At 37.0% G+C, this 23135-nt stretch overlaps 1 protein-coding gene across 7 annotated transcripts in view; it reads left to right on the forward strand.

Moving 5' to 3' along the window:
* CCT6B (chaperonin containing TCP1 subunit 6B) overlaps positions 1–19456 on the forward strand; it is a 54184-nt gene extending 34728 nt beyond the window's left edge. For all 7 annotated transcript variants that reach the window (XM_063798081.1, XM_063798083.1, XM_063798082.1 and 4 more), the window contains 9 exon segments: positions 4455–4565; positions 4718–4877; positions 6734–6816; positions 7645–7741; positions 8028–8175; positions 14875–15008; positions 16320–16422; positions 18338–18410; positions 19258–19456. In XM_063798081.1, the coding sequence (XP_063654151.1) occupies positions 4455–4565; positions 4718–4877; positions 6734–6816; positions 7645–7741; positions 8028–8175; positions 14875–15008; positions 16320–16422; positions 18338–18410; positions 19258–19327 (979 nt within the window). In that variant the 3' untranslated portion in view covers positions 19328–19456.
* Positions 19457–23135: the final 3679 nt, after the last annotated feature.

The raw sequence follows: 23135 nt of genomic DNA on the forward strand, positions 1-23135 counted from the left end.
CTATGATGTAGCTAGGTATGGATTTCTTTTTGTTTATTCTGGTTGGCATTTTCTGGCTTTTTGAGTGCTATCATTTATCTGATTCTGGAAAATTTCCATCCATTATCTGTTTAAACATTTCTTTTGTTCATCCCTTCTTCTCCTTCTCCAGTTAAATGTATGCTTGATGTTCTTAATTTAGTTTTTTATGTACTTTTTGTCTTGCCGTCTTTCGTGTTGCATTCTGGATAATTTCTAGTGATATATTTTGTTGTTTGCTAATTTTCTCTTAAACAATGTCTACTCTACTTTAAAACCAGTCCCTTGATTTAAAAATAAACTTTCTAATGAAGTGTAACACACACTGAAAAATGCAACTATCATAGCAATATGACTTGATTAATTTTCCAAATATATCTGTGTAATCAGCACTCTCACAAGAAACAGAACTACTAGTACCTTAAAAGCCCCTCTTTTGCTTCCTCTCAGCCATATTTCTTCTAGAGTAGTCTGAATTTCTGCGGCATAGATTGTTATATGTTTTGTACTTGTATAAGGAATCATAAGGTAGGTACTCTTTGTTTCTGACCTTTTTCATTTAGCATTGTTTGTGAGACTCATTTGTATTTTTGTGTGATTAGTAGATTGGTCATTCTCTTTGCTATTTAGTATTTTCTTGTGTTAATATACCACAGTTTATTCATTCTGCTGTTCATTGGCATTTAGGTAGTTTGCATTTTTTGCCCATTATTAATAGTGCTGCTATAAACATTGTAATATTCTTTTATTAGACATATGGATTTATGTCTGTTGTTTTCTTGAATTTTTTATATCTGTGTGTATATGTGTGGATATCCGTATTTACTATTTATAGAAGTTCTATTTGGTTCTTTCTTAAATCTGTCATGTTACCTTTTATGGTGTTCTATTCCTTGCAAATCTTTCCAAACTTGCCCTTTTTTCTTTCTTTAAACATATGTTTAATATGTTCATGTTTGATAATTATAATATCTAAAGTTTTGACTTGTCCCTTTCTGGTGTTTATTATATTTTACTGGTTCTCACTCATCATGCTTTGTGTTCACATGTGCCATTCATTGTGCTTGAAAAACATATTGGTAGAAATAATTTGAGACCTAGAATGAAGCTGCCTTTCTGCAGAGAGGATTTGCATTTGTTGCCTCCCTAGGGACTAATTTAAATTAAATTCACAGCTTGGTTTTTGGGAATATCCATTTGATATGAATTCCGACTGTAAGTCCATGCGAGGGCTGATTATTTCTAGCTCTTCCTTCTGGATAATCCTGAGTATGTAGCCCTTTGTGGTTCCAACTTAATGTGAAGAGGGTCTCCTGTAAACACTCCACCTTGGATGAGCTCTGTGCTTTTAATTCTGTTTTCTTCTCATTGTGAAGACATTGAAACCAAAGTTCAGATTTGCCTGGATTGTCAAATGACTTTAAGATAAAAGAACCTACTGTTCCTGCAGTTCTCTACTTACCTGTTGGAGTTTCTGTTTTATTTCAGTTTTGGCCTTGTGATTATATACTATCTTATAGCTCTTCAATGTTGCTAAGGTTTTTTTGCTTTTAAGCCAGCATGTTTAGTTGTTTTTGATAGTAGGACTGATCTCAGTTAGCCTACTATTGCTGAGGATAACAAGTTCTTGATTTATACTTCAGAAGGTTATCTGTGGTTTTTGTGTGGGGAATACACACAAAACGGCTGATTGGGAGGTAAAAGAGGGCCAAAGGCAGAAACCAGAGACCAGTTAGGAATGTTGGTATACTACAAGTGAGAAATGAAAATGATTTGGATTAGGATGTACTTAGAAGGAAAGGGCAATAGGATTTGTTGAGGGTTCAACATAGGACATGACAGAAACAGAGCGGTCAGAGATATCTCTTGGGCTTTTTCATGATCAGCAGGAAAAGTGGAGGTGCTGTTTCTTGAGATGGAGAAGACTAGGAGGAGCAGATTTGGGGAGATAAATCAAGAGTTCAGTTTGGGAATGTTATGTTTGAGATGCCTATTAGGCATCCATATGGAGATGTTGATTAGGAATTTGGAGAGATGTGTCTCGAATTCAGAATAGAGGTCTGCACTAGAAGTATGTATTTGAGAATCATTAGTGTATAAATGACTTAAAGCCATGAGTTAATGAGACCATCTGGGAAGTGAATATAGTAAAGGAAGTTTAAAGCATGATCCCTGGGAACTTGGATGTTTAGAGTTTGAAAAGATGAGGTGGATTCAGCAAAAGGGAGTGAGAAGGGGGCAGTCAAGGAGGCATTAAAGCCAAGGGAGAGTGGTGTCCCAGAAGCCAAAGGAAGAAAGTATTTCAAGGAGACAATAATCAGCTGTGTCATATGCTGCTGAAAGTTCGAGTACATTGCCGTGAACTGAGAGTTGATTGTTATATTTGGAAAACATTTACTTTTTTTTTCTTTTTTGAGACGGAGTCTCGCTCTGTCGCCCAGGCTGGAGTCCAGTGGCGTGATCGCGGCTCACTGCAAGCTCTGCCTTCTGGGCTTACGCCATTCTCCTGCCTCAGCCTCCCAAGTAGCTGGGACTACAGGTGCCTGCCACCAGGCCCGGCTAATTTTTTGTATTTTTAGTAGAGATTGGGTTTCACCGTGTTAGCCAGGATGGTCTCGATCTCCTGACCTCATGATCCGCCTGCCTCGGCCTCCCAAAGTGCTGGGATTACAGGCGTGAGCCACCGCGCCTGGCTGGAAAACATTGACTTTTTTAGTGGTTTTAATGAGAGCTGATTGAATAAAGAGGTGGAAATAAAAGTCAGATTGAAGGTGGCTCAAGAGAGAATGGTAACTGAGAGAAGTGTAGTTATGAAGGAGAACAGAGAAATGGGGCAGTAGCTAGAAGGGAATATGGGAATGGGGCTGAGGGAGAAGGATTTTTTGTATTAATGATAGGAATTGTTACTGCAAGTTTGTATGCTGGTAAGGATGGTTCTTTAGGTGAGAAGAATTGATATAGGGGACTAGGGGACAGTGCAAGAACAGAGAGGGAAATGGAATCCAGTACACAAGTAGAGAGGCTACCCATAGAGAGGAACATGGACAGCTCATTCATAGTAGTAGGAGGTTCAGGGTCAAGTGCAAGTGGATTGGTAGAGGTAGTAATGGGACAATGTTTCTATTTTCTCAAAGAAACAATGTCATTTGCTGACAGTAGGGAGGGAGGAAAGTGAAGGAGGCTTGAAAAGTGAGGAATGTTGAACATAGTGTTATTGTTTCTAGATATGTTTACATTCTGTTAAGAGGTGGAGTAATCTAGTTAAAGTAAAATTTTGAAAACTTCCTTATAATTATGTTGAACTAAAATAGTTTAAAAATATATAACAAAAATTAGTTATAAAGGATTCATAAGTAGAAATTCCATCCCCTGAATGTTTTGTAAATGAATTTTATAAAGTTATAAAAATACTGACTCTTGAAAGATTATTTGGAAAACAGGAAGAAACACCTCCTTTCCAAATCATCTATATTCCTACTACCCAGGCATAACCCCTACTCTTAGGTCCCTCCCATTTTTTTTCTTTTTAATGCCAAGTTGTTTTTTTTTAAAAAATTTATTTATTTATTTATATTTTTTATTATACTTTAAGTTTTAGAGTACATGTGCACAACGTGCAGGTTTGTTACATATGTATACTGTGCCATGTTGGTGTGCTGCACCCATTAACTCATCATTTAACATTAGGTATATCTCCTAATGCTATCCCTCCCCGCTTCCCCCACCCCACAACAGGCCCCGGTGTGTGATGTTCCCCTTCCTTGTTTGTTGTTAAAAAGAACAGTTATAGTCATGCTTCATATGCAATTTGTCATTCTATGCTTATCAGCTAGCCCTATAAATATTTTTCCATGTTATTACATACTTTTTATAACCATCAAATAGTTGGGTCATTATTTGCTGAATAATACCCTATTGTTGGACATTTAGGTTAACAATTTTTAGTTGTTCCATATAATCATTTTGAATAAATGTTCCTAAGAAACTCATTGTATACAAACCTTTCATTACTTGATAAGCTGTGTCATATTTTTGAATCAGATAACTTAGAAAATAATTCTGGCTTGACTTTTTATTGTGACTTCATAGTCACACTGTGTTAAAGTAGATTCTCTTTCCTAATTTTACTAATTATATGTTAGGTTTAAAGTCAATGCAAGGAGGTGGGTGAGGTGGTGCACTCCTTTAGTCCCAGCTACTTGGGAGGCTGAGGCAGGAGAATTGCTTGAGCCCAGGAGTTCTTGGCCAGCCTGGACATCATAGCAAGACCCCCATCTCTGAAAACAAAAAACAAAAACACCAAAAACTGTTAAAATTGGTACAAGGAAACAATGTGTGTCCTGGAAGTATTGATGTAACTTTAATAGTACAATGATAATTTTATACCAAATTTTAGAGTATATATTCAAAGTAAGAAACATTAATATTTTTAATAGGTTGATCCAAGGATTAGTTTTGGATCATGGTGCCCGTCATCCAGATATGAAGAAGCGAGTAGAAGATGCATTTATCCTTATTTGCAACGTTTCACTGGAATATGAAGAAACGTATGTGTTACTTTCTCTTTATAACTTTTGACATTTTTTTTCTAAAGGTGTTTTAAAATCTCTTTTTCCTTCCAGATGTTTGGTGTAGACTACTTCTATCTTTTTTCCTTTTTCCTCCTGCCTTTACTAGCTGGTTTTTATTAATCTTTTAGAGAGGTGAACTCTGGTTTCTTTTATAAGACTGCAGAAGAGAAAGAGAAATTGGTAAAAGCTGAAAGAAAATTTATTGAAGATAGAGTACAAAAAATAATAGACCTGAAGGACAAAGTTTGTGCTCAGTCAAATAAAGGATTTGTCGTCATCAATCAAAAGGTGAGAAAGAAAGTTTAGATTTTAGTTATTTGTAAATGTTCTTAAGCATTTCTTGAAGTGTGGTCTGTGGACCCCTAAGAATCCCTAAGACTTTTTCAGAGAGTCTGTGAGGTCAAAAACTATTTTCATAATAATAATTACACCTTTTACATTGTGTTGACATTTGCAATGATGCTGCAAAAGCAATCTGTAAAACTGCTGGCACCTTAGTACAAGTCAAAGAAGTAGCACCAAACTATACTAGTAGTCATCGCATTCTTTATTGCTATACCACTGCAAACTTACAGTGAAAAAAAAAAGGCAGTATCATTTAAGAGTGTCTTGATGAAGTGGTAAAACTTATTAATTTATTAAATTTTGATTCTTAAATATGCATCCTTTTATTATTATGTGTGACAAAATATGAAGTATGCACAAAGCACTGTTTTTTTTTTTCTTTTGAGACAGGGTCTTGTTCTGTCACCCAAGCTGGAGTGCTTGGGTGGCACCATCATAGCTCACTACAGCGTTGACCTCCTGGGCCCAAGTGATCTTTCCCCCTCAGCTTCCCAAGTAGCCAGGACTACAGGTGTGCATCACCATGCCTGGCTAATTTTTAAGTTTTTTCGTAGAGGCTGGGTATTGCCATGTTGTGCAGGCTGGTCTCAAGTGATCCTCTTGGCTTGGCCCTCCAAAGTGTTGGGATTATGGGGCTGGGAACTTCAAAGCTCTTCTACTGCATACCAAAATATGATGGTTGTCTTGAAGGGGAGCACTTGTGTAATTGTTTAAATTGCAAGGTAAACTAGCCACTTTTTCATGGAATGCCACTTTTACCTGGAAGAATGACTGACAGACAAACTGTGGTTATCTAGATATGGGTATTTGGTAGATTTCTCTCAAAAATGAATGAGGAAATTCTGTGACTTAAAACAACTGACAGTATTTGTTGTCAATAACATTTGAACTTTTTTAAAAAATTAGAATTTCAGAAAACTTGTATCTGCCATGTGAACTTGACAGCTTTCCAATACTTAAAAGACTTTCCTAATAATAGTAGTGATATTAACGAATGTGAGTTTTTGTTCACTGAGATAGGCAAAGTTTCCACATGCATAACATGACACAGTTTCTACATGTATAACACAACATTTTATATATGAAATGTGTCAACATGTGGAAACTTTGCCTAACTCAGTGAACTGATGCTATCTACATGACTAAAAATGCATGATTTTTATAAAATCATACATGGATAAATAATCCATTCAGTGTGCAAGTTACACCAATGTGTTTTAATGTGAGATAGTATGAAAAGTTCATTGCTATGGTTCCATAGTGAAACTAACCTTTGAGAAACTATTACTTACTGAGTTTTGGTATAGTATCAAAGAAGAATTTCCATAATTATCTGAAAAGCCTATTAAAATATTACTCCCTTTACAATATTTATCTGTGTGGGGCCAGATTTTCTTCATAAACTTGAACCAAAATAACATATCATTCCAAATTGAATACTGAATGAGATATGGGAATCCATTTGTTTTCTATGAAGATAAACATTGAAGAGATTTGCAAAAATGTAAAGTAATGCCACTGCTAGCTCACTATATATATTTTTGTTTTCAAAAGTGTAGTAAATTTTCATTTAAAATGTTATGTGTATTAACATAAAATGGGCTTATTTAAATGAATTAATAAATATTTTAAAAATTTCTCAGTTTTTATAATACAAATATTATAGATAGAGCTTACATAAACAAAAGCTTTTTGGGTGCTTAATCATTTTTAAGAGAGTAAAGTGGTGCTGAGACCAAAAGGTTTGAGAAATACTGGTTTAAAACATGTTTATAATTTTTATGTTAATTTGATTATAGGGAATTGATCCATTTTCCTTAGATTCTCTTGCAAAACATGGAATAGTAGCTCTTCGCAGAGCAAAAAGAAGAAATATGGAAAGGTAAGCTTGCAGATAATTATATATCCTAAGTTTTTAACAGAGTAAATGGAAACTATCCCACGTGTTTTCCTTTTAGCTTATGTGTAAATGTTGTTGAACAAAACAGTGGCATAAAAAAATCCAAATTTTGTTTTTAGTTTCAGTAAATAATTGAACTGTCAAAAAGCAAGGTTGTTAACCTACTGCAGAACTTTGTTGAAGTATAAGGAAAGTTTTTATCTTTTTAAAACAGATTTTAAAAACAAAACAATACAACGTAATACAGCATGATCTCACTTTTATATATGGAATCTAAAAAAGTTGAACTCATAGAAGTAGATAGTAGAATGGCGGTTACCAGGGGCTGGGGCAGTGGGAGGGGAGGGGCACTGGGAATATGTGGGTCAAAGGATATAAAATTTCAGTTAGTTAGGAGGAATAAATTCAAGAGATCTATTGTCCAACATGGCAACTGTAGTTAATAACAATATATTGTTCTTTTTAAAAATCTTTTGCAAACCCACCCGAGAATGCACAATGTGTTGGATTCTTGAAAAATGCTGAGAGTAGATTTTAACTGTTCTTATCACACAAATGGCTAAATCAAGCCTCACATAGGCAATATGTATGTTAATTAGCTCAATTTAGCCATTCCACAATGTATACATATTTAAAAACATCATCATGTTGTACTCGATAAATAGAGACAATTTTATTAGTCAATTAAAAACCCAAAACAATACAATACAGTAACAATACAGTCTTCTGTATTAGATATCTTCTCTCCTCTAAGAAATTAGTATTAATGTTCTCCATAATCAAGCTATGGTGACATATATGTAATTTCAGACTCTCTCTTGCTTGTGGTGGAATGGCCATGAATTCTTTTGAAGATCTCACCGTAGATTGCTTGGGACATGCTGGTCTTGTGTATGAGTATACATTAGTGAGTATTTCTATGAACAGTGGTTATAAAGTGAATACTAAGCCCCCTTTTTTAAAGAAAAATACTACTTGACCTTTTATTTCATGTTTTGTGTTTTGAGATCTAATTCACAGAACAGATTTTACAGTTTATTTACCTAAATGTTTGTTAAGAGTTCAGATATAACTTAACTCCCTTAGTTATGCTTGATAAGAAAAATTCAAATGAAGATTGTATTCTAGTATAAATTGTTGATTTTATAATGACTTCAAATATTAAAGTTATATATTTTTGTGCCACCCTTTAGGGTGAAGAAAAGTTCACTTTTATTGAGGAGTGTGTTAACCCTTGCTCTGTTACCTTGTTGGTTAAAGGACCAAATAAGCATACTCTCACACAAGTCAAGGATGCCATAAGAGATGGACTTCATGCTATCAAAAATGCCATTGAAGATGGTAAGCTCTTTCTTGTGATTGATATGAACCTCATGTATATGTGTGTATATATGTATATATATACACACACACACCTATGTATGTATATATGTATATTTTTAGACAGAGTCTTGCTCTGTTGCCCAGGCTTTAGTGCAGTGGTGCGATCTCAGCCCACTGCAACCTCTGCCTCCCAGGTTCAAGTGATTCTTCTGCCTCAGCCTCCCAAGTAGCTGGGATTACAGGCACACACCACCACACTTGGCTAATTTTTTGTATTTTTAGTAGAGATGGGGTTTCGCCATGTTGGCCAGGCTGGTCTTGAACTCCTGGGCTCAAGCGATCTGCCCTTCTTGGCCTCCCAAAGAGCTGAAATTACACGTGTGAGCCACCATGCCTGGCCTTTAAATCTTTTTAAATTTTATTTTTATTATTAATCTATTTAATCTATTTATTTCTTTTGAGACCAGGTTTTGAAACTGGCTAATTTTTGTATTTTTGGTAGAGATGAGGTTTCACCATGTTGCCAAGGTTGGTCCTGAACTCCTGGGCTCAAGGGATCCACTTGCCTTGGCCTCCCAAAGTGCTAGGATTACTGGCATGAGCCACTGCGCCTGGCTGCAAACCTCACATATATATATTTTTCTCGAGACAGGGTCTTGCTCTGTCACCCAGGCTAGAGTGCAGTGGCACGATCATGGCTCACTGCAGCCTCAAACTCCTGTGCTCAAGTGATCCTCCCACCTCAGCTGGACGACAGGTGCATGCCACCACACCTGGCTAATTTTTAATTTTTTTTTGTAGAGATGAGTTCTGTCTCTGTTGCCCAGGCTGGTCTTGAACTCCTGGCCTCAAGCAGTTTTCCCCCCTCAGCCTCCCAGAGTGCTGGGATTTGTAGGCACAAGCCACCACATTCAGCCCATGTTGAGCATCTTTTAATGTGTTTATTTGCCCTTCGTATATCTGGTGAATTTTCTGTTTAAATCTTTTGCCCTTTTAAAAAATTGGATTGTTGGCCATGCACAGTGGCTCTCACCTGTAATTCCAGCACTTTAGGAGGCCAAGATGGGAGGATTGCTTGAGCCCAGGAGTTGGAAACCAGCCTGGGCAACATAGCAAGACCATGCCTCTACACACACACACACAAATAGCCAGGCGTGGTGGCCTATACCTGTAGTTCCAGCTACTTAGGAGGCTGAGGCAGGAATATCACTTGAGTCCCAAGAGTCTGAGGTTACAGTGAGCTATGATCACACGACTGCACTCCAGCCTGGGCGTCAGAGCGAGACCCTGTTTCCAGAAAAAAAAAAAGAAAAGAAAAGAAAAAAATTTGTGTTAGTATACTATTGTTGAGTTTGAGAGTTCTTTGTATATAATTTGGGTACAAGTGCTTTTTCAGATATATAATTGGCAAATTTTTCTCCTCTGTGGCTTATTTTATTATTAACAGTGCCTTTCAAAGAGAAGTTCTTAATTTTGATGAAGTCTAATTTATTATTTTTATTCTGTCATGGATTATGCTTTTGGTGTGGTATCTGAAAAATCTTTACCTAACCTAGGGTCATAAAGATTTTCCTCTAAAAGTGTTACAGTCTTATGTTTTACATTTAGGTCTGTGATTCATTTTAAGTTAATTTTTGTATATGGTGCAAGTATGGATACAAGTTCATTTTTTTCATATAAAGGTATCAGATTGTTTTAGTCTTATTTGCTGAAAAGACTTTACTTTCACCACCGAATTGCCTTTTCTTGTGTATAAAAAATCAGTTTTTCATATTTGTGTGGCTCTATTTCTGTGCTCTTTTTTCTGTCCTACTGATGCATTTGTCTATTTTAATGTTAATATCATACTGTCCTGACGACTGTAGCTTTATAATAAATCTTGAAATCAGTATTGTTAACTCTCATTTTTTTAAAGTTATTTTGGTCATTCTAAGTCTTTGGCATTTCCATATGACTTCCATATGAATTTTAGAATCAGCTTGTCAATTTCTACCAAAAAGACTGCTGCTGGGATTTTGATCAGAACTTTTTTTTTTAGAAAGGATCTTACTCTGTCACTCAGGCTGGAGTGCAGTGGTGTGATCATGGCTCACTGCAGACTTGACCTGCTGAGCTCAAGTGACTCTCCCACCTTAGCTTCCCAAGTAGCTGGAACCACAAGCATGCACTACCATGCCTGGTTAATTTTTTTTTATTTTCTGTAGAGACAGTGTCTCATTATGTTGTTACCCAGGCTGGTCTCAAACTCCTGGGCTCAAGCGATCCTCCCGCCTTGGCCTCCCAAAGTGCGTGGATTACAGGTGTGAGCCATTACACCCTGTTTGATTGGAATTTTATTAAATCTGTAGACCAATTTGGAGATAGTTGATATTTTAATAATGAGCCTTCTAACTCATGAATATCATCTTATCTATTTGAGTCTTCTTGAATTTATCTCAGTAATATTTCATAGATCTTAGTATATGAGCCTCACATACTTTTTTCCATATTTATCTCTATATATTTTATGTATTTTGTTGCTATTGTATATGCTATTTTTAAAATTTCCATTTCTGATTGTTAGTTGCTAATATATAGAAATATATTTTATTTTTGTACATTGATCTTGAATTCTGCAACCTTGCTAAATCACAATTAGCTTTCTTATAGGCTTCATTGAATTATCGATATAAGTGATTACATTGTCTGCTATACAGTTATACTTTTTGCTTTCCAATATGGATATTTTAAAATTTTCTCCCTTATTTCATGGGCCAGAACCTCCAGTATAATGTTGACTAGAAATAATGAGAATGGACATCCTTTCCTCATCGCTGATCTTAGGGGGAAAGCATTCAATCTTTCTCCATTATGTATGATGTTAGCTATAGGTTTTTATCAGGTTGAGGAAGTTCTCCCTTCTGCACCTAGTTTGCTGACAGTTTTTAATCAAGAATAAATGCCAGGCTGGTCGCAGTGGCTCACGCCTGTAATTCCAGCATTTTGGGAGGCCGACGTGCATGGATCACCTGAGGTCAGGAGTTCAAGACCAGCTTGGCCAACATGGTGAAACTGTCTCTACTAAAAATACAAAAATTAGCTGGGCATGGTGGCAGGCACCTGCAATCTCAGCTTCTCGTGAGGCTGAGGCAGGAGAATTGCTTGAACCTGGGAGGTGGAGGTTGTAGTGAGCCGAGATCGTGCCACTGGACTTTAGCCTGGGCGACAAGAGTAAAACTTCTTGTTGTTGTTGTTTTTTGTCAAAACACACACACACACACACACACACACACACACACACACACACACACGAGAATAAATGCCAAATGCTTCTTGTGCATCTATTGAGATGATCATATGATTTTTTTTTTTTCTTTTGAGATGGAGTCTCACTTCGTTGCCCAGGCTGGAGTGCCATGGCGCAATCCTGGCTCACTGCAACCTCTGCTTCCCAGGTTCAAGCGAATCTCCTACATCAGCCTCCTGAGTAGGTGGGATTACAGGCATGCACCACCATGCCAGGGTAATTTTGGTATGTTTCAGTAGAGATGGAGTTTCACCATGTTGGCCTGGCTGGTCTCGAACTCCTGACCTCAGGTGATCTGCTTGCCTTGGCCTCCCAAAGGTCTGGGATTACAAGCCTGAGCCACTGCACCCAGCCCTCATTTAGTTTTCTCGTACAGTAAATTACATTGATTGATTCAAATGTCAAACCTTACATTCTTGGGATAAACCATACTTAGTTATAATGCATTTTACTTTTTAAAAAATTAATGGATTACATTTTTTAAAATTATTTTTTAAATTGTGATAAATATACATAACATAAAATTTACAGTTTAACAATTTTTAAGTGTACAGTTCAGTGTTAGTAAGTGCATTCACAATGTTGTCTAACCATTATCACCACCCATCTCCAGAACTTTTTTTCCTTGCAAAACTGAGACTCTGAACCCATTAAACAATATCTCTCCATTCCCTACCCACCTCCCCAGCCCTGGGTAACCACCATTCTACTTTCTGTCTCTATGAGTTTACTCTATGTATCTCATATAATTGGAATCATACAGTTTTTGTCCTTTGTCTGGCTTATTTCACTTTGCATAGTGTCATCAAGGCTCATTCATGTTGTAGCATGTGCCAGAATTTCCTTCCTTTTTACCATTGAATAATATTCTATTGTATGTATATACCACATTTTATTTGTCTATTATTGGAAACGTGTTGCATTTACCTTTTGGCTATTGTGAATAATGGTGCTATGTGTATTCTTCTTTTTATGTATTATTTGATTTAATTGGCTAAAATTTTGTTAAGAATTTTTACATATGTATTCATAAGGGGTATTGGTCTGTGTATATTTTTTCTTGTAATGCTTTTATCTTTTTCGGTGTTAGAACAATGCTGTACTCATAGAGTGAATTGGAAAGTTTTTCTTCTTGTTCAAATTTCTGAAAGTGTTAAGTTGTTGTGGAGAATTGGTATTATTTGTATTATTTCTTTCTTAAATGTTGGTAGACTGTCAATAAAGCCATCTGAGCCTGGAGTTTTCTTTGTGGGAAAGCTTTTAATGACACATTCAATTTTTTTAATAGACGTAGGGCTATAAAGGTTTTGTTTTTTTTGAGTGAGCTTTAGTGGTTTGTAGTCTTTCAAGAATTTGTCCACTTCATCTAAGTTAGGATCATCAACTACTATCTATGAGCTAAATCTGATTTGCTGCCTGTTTTGGTAAATAAAGTTTTGTTGGAATGTGGCCATACTCATTTGTCTATATATTGTCTGTGGCTATTTTTGTGTTACAGTGGCAGAGTTGAATAGTTGGAAAAGAAATGGTATGGCCTGAAAAATATTAACTGGCCTTTTGCAGAAAGTTTACTAACTTCTGATCAACAGTTTCAACTTTATTGTCATAAAGTCGATCATAATATTCATTTGTTATTCTTTTTAATATCTGTAGAATCTGTAGTGATATAAATTTTCTCATTTCTGACATTTGTCATTTGATTAATTTCCACTTTCATCCTAACTATTTCCTTTCTTTTGCTTATATTAGGTTTCATTTGTGCTTCCTTTTTTAGTTTTGTTTTTTTTTTTTTCTTTTTGAAACAGAGTCTCGATCTGTCGCCTAGGCTGGAGTGCAGTGGCATGGTCACGGCTCACTGCAGCCTTGACTTCCCAGGCTCAGGCAGTCCTCCCACCTTAGCCTCCTAAGTAGCTGGGATTACAGGTGTGTGCCACCAAACCTGGCTAATTGTTGTGTTTTTTGTAGAGATGGGGTCTCACTGTGTTGCCCAGGCTGGTCTTGAATTTCTGGGCTCAAGTGATCTACCTGCCTTGGCCTCCCAAAGTGCTGGGATTATAGGAGCGAGCCACCAGACCCTGTCCTTTTCTAGTTTCTTAAGGTGGAAGCTGGGGTCATTAGTTTGAGAACTTTCTTCGTTCCTAATATAGGTGTTTCGTGATATAAATTTCTCTTTAAGTACTGCTTTAGGGATGCTAAAATTTTGATATGTTGTGTTTTCACAGGGAATGGGATCAGGGAAGTTTTCAAAGGTTCTAGTAATCTCTTTCTTAAGCTGGGTGGTAGGTACATGGATACATTTGTTTATTTGTGCATTTATTCTTTATATCTTATACATATAAATATTCTTTTGAGTATATTCTGTATTTAACAAGGAACTTTTAAAAAATGTGAATGGGAGGTAATGATGTAATCATCTGGTGGGTAAACAACTCTTTGAGCGGTTATGTTGTGAAGTGAAGCAGTGAAAGGGGGTAGTAATTTTAAAATGATGTGAGATAAAAGGGGAGATTGTTTTCGTATTGTTTTGTTTTAAAGCAAGTTTGCTGATTTAAATAAGAGTCATAAACTTTATGAAACCATACAAGTAGCAGATATAAAAGTCATATCCTGATGTGAAATTTGATGTGTTTAACCAAAACTCTTGCTTTAGAATAATAATACCACTTAAATTTTTTCTTAGATAGCAGTTTGAGTTCTGCTGCAGTACAAAAAACAAATACTTCATTGAGTTCCAAGAATTCCCTATCAAAAACTAGACAAATGATCTTGGTCTAAAGAATTTTCATGTCAGATATTGTAATCAGTTACCTGTCAATATAAATTATAAATACCTCTTAAAAGTAGTCATAAGGCCGGGTGTGGTGGCTCACACCTGTAATCCCAGCATTTTGGGAGACGGAGGTGGGTGGATCACTTGAAGTCAGGAGTTCAAGACCAGCCTGGCCAACGTGGTGAAACCCCATCTCTATTAAAAATACAAAAATTAGCTGGGTGTGGTGGTGCACGCCTGTAATTCCAGCTACTTAGAAGGCTGAGGTAGGAGGATCGCTTGAACCTGGAAGGCAGAGATTGGAGTGAGTCAAGATCATGCCACTACAGTACAGCCTGGGTGATGGAGTAAAACTCCATCTCAGAAAAAAAAAGTAGTTATAAAAGAGTAAGATGAAGGTAAAAATAAATTATTCTTGTTTACCAGAGGGTAAGAAGCAAAATAAGCTGTTTGCAGCCAGTTATCTGTACTATGCCTATTTATTTAATGACATATAACTTCAGGATGTTTCATAAGACAACTGAGTAATTACTAAGCTGTGCAATTTATTTGGTTTCTGTAGATAATAGAACATACTTAAATAGTGAATTGCTTTTCTCTCTCTCTCTCTCTTTTGGTCTTTATGGCATGTCTTGCCAATCATATTTTTTCTCTCCAATAGGTTGTATGGTTCCTGGAGCTGGTGCAATTGAAGTGGCAATGGCTGAAGCTCTTGTTACATATAAGAACAGTATAAAAGGAAGAGCTCGTCTTGGAGTCCAAGCTTTTGCTGATGCCTTACTCATTATTCCCAAGGTACAACTACCCTTTCAGCCAAATAACAACTGCTTAGACATAAAGGTGTTTAATTACAAATTGCCCATATTATCTGATAGTTAATGGAGTAGACAGGTATTTATATGCATTTCCTTACACAGTTTTCTCTTAGATATTTTACAACTAAAGCAGGGAAACTTTTGCGATAACAGCCCAGAATCCTTGCATGATCTCATGAAATAGCCAACTTACCCCCTTGCTTCTTTCTCTGAGTTCCAAAAATTAAAGCAGCTCCAAAAATTTCCTTCAGAAATGACTCATGATTAACTAATCATAATGAAAAAGTTTAGAATTTAAAATTTAGTTAGATTTTATGGTACATCTTTGTTTTGTTAGTGGTATCCAAATGTAATCAATTTAAATTGTGGAGAGGGAGGGCTTGAGGTTCTTTAGCACTCCTAGATACAACCTTACATTTGTCATCATCATTATAATTCCTAGAAAAAGAGAAAACAGAATTTTTCCATGTGGCAACCTAAGGACAGAAAGCGACCATTCCTTTGTCTTTGCCTTAATTGGTTTCAAACCACCTTAGAAATATAGTAAAACTACTTCAAAGATGCTATTACCATGAATTAAAACATTATTAACAATGTTAGCAAAATCTCTTTGCTAATTTTTATTAAAATTTTTCATAATTTGTGAAATCTTTGTGAATTAGATTTGCTATTTTTTCTTTCCCCAGAGCAGCAAAGTCAGTATGATCCTGCTGTTGACAGAAATTGGTAACCCCAGTACACATTACATTGGTGGTACCTTTTTCCTCATCAGCTGGTGATTTGGGGCCACTTGGAAATGAGCCTGGTTTGGAGTGCAGGTATCTCCAACCCTGTTACCACAGGTCGTGACTCTCCTCATGAAGATGAGGGGCACAAAGGTGCTGCAAATATTCTGGTTTCCTTAGCAAGTGCCTATGAAGAACTGGAGGGCATGTGGCTAGCGGCACTAGAGGAAACAAGAATATCATTCTACTTCCTTCCATACTAAAAAACAAAACAAAACAAACCTTTTGCAAGGAGGGAAATTAATGTAGTAGGGTAGAAATGGGGGAACTCTGATGTCCTCAGAATTTAGTGTGACGTGCATAGGGGAAATGTTTAAGTAAATATAAAAACTACTAGATAGATGAAATAATAATTTGATTTAGATTAAAAGTGGAATTCTTCAAAAGGAGATGATTGCCATGTTATGGATGTGTTTTTACAAGAGTAAAGAGTATTTTTATATTTGATATATGTGAAGGTATTATGCATATATATATAATATATATTATTATTTTTATTCCTAAAGGTTCTTGCTCAGAATGCTGGTTATGACCCACAGGAAACATTAGTAAAAGTTCAGGCTGAGCATGTCGAGTCAAAACAACTTGTGGGCGTAGATTTGAATACAGGTAAGAAAGTGAAGGAAAATTAGCTGCTTAATAAAGAGGTTATTCTTTAGTTACCCAGATCTTATGGTAAAGGAGTAGAGGTTTGGGTAACTTTAATATTTAAATTTTGGATGCCTTTAGTTTATTTTTGAGCTTCTTAAAAAATGTTCATTCATTTAAGAAATAGTTATTGAGTGCTTGTTTTCCTCTTGGGCTTCACACAGAACAAAACACACAAAAATATCTGCCCCTGGGAGCTTATGTTGTAGTGGGAGAAGGTAGGCAGTAAATAATAACTTTAATAAATAAACTCCTTCAGCATTTTAGAAAAAGTAATGAATTATATGAAAAAAAAGAGTGCTATAATAATGATCATGAATGCTAGTACAGGAGGGTGGAGAGAGAATGACAGCTTAAAGGGTTGGTCAGGGTAGGCATCATCTAGATGTCTGTTGAAAAAAAGTGGAAGGAAGTGAGGAAATTAGCCATGTAGGCAACTGGGGTTAAGTGTTCTAGGGAAAGAGAACAGCCAGTGGAAAAGCCAGTGTCTGATGTTTCTGAGGAAGGAGGTGAGAGAGGTGACAGAAGGTCAGATCATGCAGGGGCATTTGGACCAGTCTCAGGACTTTGGCTTTTACTTTAGAGGAGCAGGGAGCAATTTTGAGCAGAGGTGTGACATGGCCTAATTAATTAATTTATGAGACAGTCTCGTTCTGTCACCCATGCTGTGGAGTGCAGTGGCACGATCTTGGCTCACTGCAACCTCTGCCTCCCAGGTTCAAGCAATTCTCCTGCCTCAGCCTCCGGAGTAGCTGGGAATATAGGTGTCTGCTGCCACGCCTGGCTAATTTTTGTATTTTTAGTAGAGACAGGGTTTTACCATGTTGGCCAGGCACGTGGCCTAATTATGTTTAAGAGAATCACTCTGGCCACTCTCCACTTTGTAGAGAAGTCAACTGAACAAGTAGAAGGTTGGAGTTGCAATCAACTGTGGTGGAGAATACTGGCTGGAGCAGGTTGTGGGTGAGAGGACATCAGCATTCAGTTTTGGCAGAGTCAAAGTTGAAGCATCTGTAATCTTTTAATTAAAAAAGTTGGATATATGGGTCTGGAGTTCAAAGAAGAGGTCTGGGTTGGAGATTAAAACCTGAGAGTCAGGCCAGGTGCAGTGGCTCACGCCTGTAATCCCAGCACTCTGGGAGGCCAAGGTAGGTGAATCACTAAAGGTCAGGAGTTCAAGACCAGCCTGGCCAACATGGTGAAACGCCATCTCTACTAAAAATGCAAAAATTAGCCGGGGATGGTGGCAGCCACCTATAATCCCAGCTACTTGGGAGGCTGAGTCAGGAGAATTGCTTGAACCCAGGAGGTGGAGGTTGCAGGGAGCCGAGATGGCACCACTGCACTCCAGCCTGAGTGACAGAGCAAGATCTCTGTCTCAAAAACAAAAACAAAACACCAAAAAAAAAAAAAAAGAAAGAAAGAAAACAAAAAACAAAAACACCCAAAAAACCTTGAGAGTCATCAGATGTGTATGATTTAAATCTAAAAGTCTGGATGAGATCACCTAGGGATTAAGGGTAGAGAGAAAAGAGGCTGGGACTGAACTTTTGGGTACTCCAACGTTAAGAGGTCAGGGAGGAAGAGGAAGAAGCAGCAAAGTAATCAGAAAAGGAGCCACTAGTGCAAAAGAAAGAAAACCAGAGGAGTGTGGTATCCTGGAAGATAACACAGAGTAGGCGGGAGAATGTGATCAACTGTGTTAAATACTGTTAGATGAGGTCTGAGAATCAACCATTGGATTTAACAATATGGAGGTCATTGATGACCTTGACAAAAGTAGTTTTGGTAATGTATTAAATATTTTTAGAAGATATCAATTAATATTAATAGCAAATACTAAGATTTTGGTATGAAAATTGTTTTTACTTTTCAGGTGAGCCAATGGTAGCAGCAGATGCAGGAGTTTGGGATAATTATTGTGTAAAAAAACAACTTCTTCACTCTTGGTAAGTTCATATGAACATAAAGTGAAAGACCTGTAGAGTTATAATTGATAATATTAAGATGAAATTTTTTCTATTATTTTTGTCCCTGTACAGTGGAAAAATTGTCAAGTGTATGAAAGGTGTGGTATTCAGTTATTAGAACTAGCTTCTGTCATTTTATAGTCCATAGTCCCTTTTATATTTTAGATCTAGCAGTGTTAAGTTCTAAGAAAAATTAATCTTACTATTTGAGGGGGAAAGAAAAGGGGAAATTTACTGAAATAATAGCACATGCATGATGGAGAAAATCAAATGATATTGTAAAAATAAGCTCAATTTTGCTGAAATATAAATCAGGAATGCACTTTATCAGCAAAGGAGTTTAAATTATAATACAAAGGGTGACATTTGGGCCGGTGCGGTGGCTCATGCCCGTAATCCCAGCACTTTGGGAGGCCGAGGCGGATGAATCACCTAAGGTCAGGAGTTTGAGACCAGCCTGGCAAACATGGTGAAACCCTGTCTCTACTAAAAATACAAAAATTAGCCAGGCGTGTTGGTGGGTGCCTGTTATCCCAGCTACTCGGGAGGCTGAGGCGGGAGAATTGCTTGAACCTGGGAGGCAGAAGTTGCAGTAAGCTGAGGTCTTGCCATTGCACTTCAGCCTGGGCAACAAGAGTGAAACTCCATCTTGGGGGGAAAAAAAAAAAGGGTGACATTTGTATTTGTATTTATAATAGCCTTGTCTCATAAAACATCATACTAACATCATTAAAGAACAAAGTACCCTACATAGGTAAAGATTGCTGGGGAAAAAAGCTAAGAGTGGATTAGTAGGCTTTACTCACCCTCTCATCTTTTTCCTTAGCACAGTGATTGCCACCAACATTCTCCTGGTTGATGAAATTATGCGAGCTGGGATGTCTTCTCTCAAATGATGATTGAATTCAAAATCAACCCTTCTAGAAGATGAAATTTAGTACACTTTACATCTGACTACTATTGTGTAGCCTGAGCCATTCTGAATTTCTACACAATAAATGCAGTTTATGTCTTTTGGGTCTTAATAGTCTCAAAAATATTTCATCAAGGTATAAAGAACACAATAAATACTTTTACAGTAAAGGAATAATATTTAAATATTTCCCCAAGAGTCCTAACTCCCCACTCTTTGTTATATGCTATTGCAGTTTTTATAGCATAGGATCTTTATGATACTTAGACCTTTTGACAAGTTTTAATTAACAAAATAGAGGTTTTAGTACACCCAAGTAAATTTCCAATTTATCAGAGGGTATAAATATAGTAGGACAGAATGTTTCATTTTCTCTCAAAATTCTTTCAGTGACTTTTTGCTGCCACTCTTTCCTCTTATAAATATGGCGTGTAGCTTTGGGTTGCATTGTTTATAATATCTGACTCAATTTATTTTGTATATCATTTATTATATTTTATCTGGCTTTTTTTGTATGTGTGATTAACAATTTATGCTACTGTGCTAGCTCTGGTAGCTCTCTGTCTAGATGGTGAGATAGAACAGGTCTCATCTGGAAAGATGAGAATTATTGACACCAATGGTGGGAAATAATTATTTTTGGCTTATAATACCACTGTTCAGTATAGATATTATAGCAATATCTTTCTTGTTTGAAACTCTAGAATTAATCTATTATGCTTTTTATTTTTATTAGAGTTCTTGTGGTTAACTTCTTTCCGTGGATGGTAGTTGATAAGAGACTAAAATATGGCAGGTGCATTAATGGAACTTTGGCCTGTTTGTGCATATAGGAGAAGGTTCCTTTAACCCTATAATTTTATAGCCTGTTTTTTCCACTTAATATGCTGTCAGCATCTTTCTAAGGCAGTATCCAGACTTCTTCTTCTTTTTTTTTTTTTTTTTTTTTTTTTTTTTGAGATGGAGTCTCACTCTTCACCCAGGCTGGAGTGCAGTCATGATCTCGGCTCATTGCAACCTTTGCCTCCCAGGCTCAAGTGACTCTCCTGCCTTATCCTCCTTAGTAGCTGAGATTACAGGTGCACACCACCATGCCTGACTAATTTTTGTATTTTTAGTTGAGAAGGGGTTTCACTATGTTGACTAGGCAGATCTCAATCTCCTGACTTTCGGTGATCTGCCTGCCTTGGCCTCCCAAAGTACTCAGGTTACAGGCATGAGCCAGCACACCTGGCCTAGTATTCAGACTTCTGAACCATCACTTATTTATGGTTACATAGCATTGCATTGTATGGTTATACCACAATTTATTTTACTGATTCTGTTTTCAATTTTTTTTTGCTGTTATAAAGAAAGATCTCCTTTTTAAACTTGTCTTTATTCTATAGGATAGGCCTTTTAAAATGGGCTTACCATGCATATGGCCAGATCTTTTCTGTGTAACATTGTTTAAATTTTGAAATATTTAAAATATACCAAAAAGACAGAAAGTAATATAATAAACACATTTGTACCCTCCACCTAGCTTTAACAAATAGTAACATTTTGCCATATTTGTTTCAGATTTTCTTTTCTTTTCTTTTCTTTTTCTTTTTTTTTTTTTTTTTAAGGCAGAGTCTCCCTCCTGTCACCCAGGCTGGAGTGCAGTGGCACCATCTTGGCTCACTGCAACCTCCACCTTCTGGATTCAAGCGATTCTCCTACCTCAGCTTCCCAAGTAGCTGGGATTACAGGAGCCTGCCACCACGCCTGGCTAATTTTGTATTTTTGGCAGAGATGGCGTTTCACCATGTTGGCCAGGCTGGTCTCAAACTCGTGACCTCAAGTGATCTGCCTGCCTCGGCCTCCCAAAGTTTTGGGATTACAGGCATAAGCCACTGTACCCAGCCAGATTTTCTTTAAAGAAATACCAAAATACAAAATGTTAAGATGCCACTTCCCCCACCCACTCCCCATCATGCTTTTTCCACCCTTCTTCCCTAGAGGTGATCTTTATTGCCTATTCACTTTTATTTTTCCCACTCTTTATTCTTTTTTTTTTTGAGACAGTTTTGCTGCTCAGGCTGGAGTACAGTGGTACGATCGCGGCTCATTGCAACCTCCACCTCCTAGGTTCAAGTGATTCTCCTGCTTCAGCCTCCCGAGTAGCTGGGATTACAGGCACCTGCCATCACGCTTGGCTGATCTTTTGTATTTTTAGTAGAGACAGAGTTTCACCATGTTTGCCAGACTGGTCTTGAACTCCTGACCTCAGATGATCTACCCACCTCGGCCTCCCAAAGTGCTGGGATTACAGTTGTGAGCCACTGCGCCCAGCCACTCTTTATTCTTTTGCATACCTGTGACAACATAAAAATTTTGTTTGGGGTATTTATTTATTTAGTTTATTTAGAGACAGGGTGTCACTGTGTCACACAGGGTGTCACTGTGTCACCCAGGCTGGAGTGCAGTGGCACAATCAGCTCACTGCAGCCTCAAACTTCTGGGCTCAAGCAATCCTCTCACCTCCGCCTCCTGAGTAGCTAGGACTATAGGCACATGACACCACACCTAGCTAACTGGTGAATTTTTCTTTTTTTTTCTTTTTTTCCATTCTTTCTTTTTTGTTTTTTGTTTTTTGTTTTTTTGTGGAGATGGGGTCTTGTTATGTTGCCCAGGCCGTTCTTGAACTCCTGGCCTCAAGCAGTCCCCCTGCCTTGGCCTCTCAAAGTGGTGGGATTATTGAGTACCGAGCCTTTTCTTGGGTTTTTAAAATGTATAAATTGTATCGCTCTGTAGATATACTTTTGTGCTTTTATTTCTCACTTAATGGTTTTGAGACTTATCCATTCACTCATTTTAGCAGTTTTGGAGTATTCCGGTGTATTTCTTTTTTTAAAAAAAGTTACACAAACTTTTATTTAAAAAAACACAAAAATACAGCCTTTTTTCACTTCAGTTATATGGTATATTGCATTTTCCAGTTAGTTCAATGCTTTAATGCTCAAGGATGCCTCTGCTTTTGATTGTACATGGGCCTGAAGCATCCTAGGTTTTGGCAAGCAGACAGGAGATTCAACAAAAACCAAAATAGGAACATTAATGCAGGCCACATCTGTAAACATATGATACATTTACAAATTACAGTATCAGCCAAAGTGACACAGTTTACAGGTGAAATGAAACTATCTGGAACTGCCTTACCCCAAGTTTCTGAATCTGGACTCATATGATAAGTTATATATATATAAAATGTATTTTAAAAGTTTTGTTTACATCAAGTGGGATTTGCAATCTATGCTTATACTTTTAAAATCTAAGCAGGGCATATTCCAGTATATTTCTTGTATGTATGTATGTATGTATGTATGTATGTATGTATGTATGTATGTATATATGTATGTATGTAGAGACAGGGCCTCACTGTGTTGCCCAGGCTGGTCTTGAACACCTGGCCTCAAGTGATCCTCCCACCTCAGCCTCCCCAAGTGTTGGGATTACAGGTGGGGGCCACCCCACCTGGCTTTCAGTATGTTTCTGTACTACAATGTCATGTTCCAGGAAGTTAAAGAAAAAAACTTCAACATCAGAATTTTCAGAATATGTGTCAATGGCTTAGAAGAAAATACCAGAGATAGTAGTAGAGACTTTTTCATGAAATGTTGCATTACCGCTTCTTGATGGTGAGAATGAGTGTCAGAGACTCTAAGTTGAAAAGTGATTTAGAAGAGTTGGACTCTTGATTATGAAGTCTTAAGAGTATCTTACCTTATTATTTTGCCTATGTTATTAATGCATAGGAACGATATATG

The sequence above is a fragment of the Pan troglodytes genome, chromosome 19 (assembly GCF_028858775.2).
Source record: "Pan troglodytes isolate AG18354 chromosome 19, NHGRI_mPanTro3-v2.0_pri, whole genome shotgun sequence".
NCBI classification, from domain to species: domain Eukaryota; kingdom Metazoa; phylum Chordata; class Mammalia; order Primates; family Hominidae; genus Pan; species Pan troglodytes.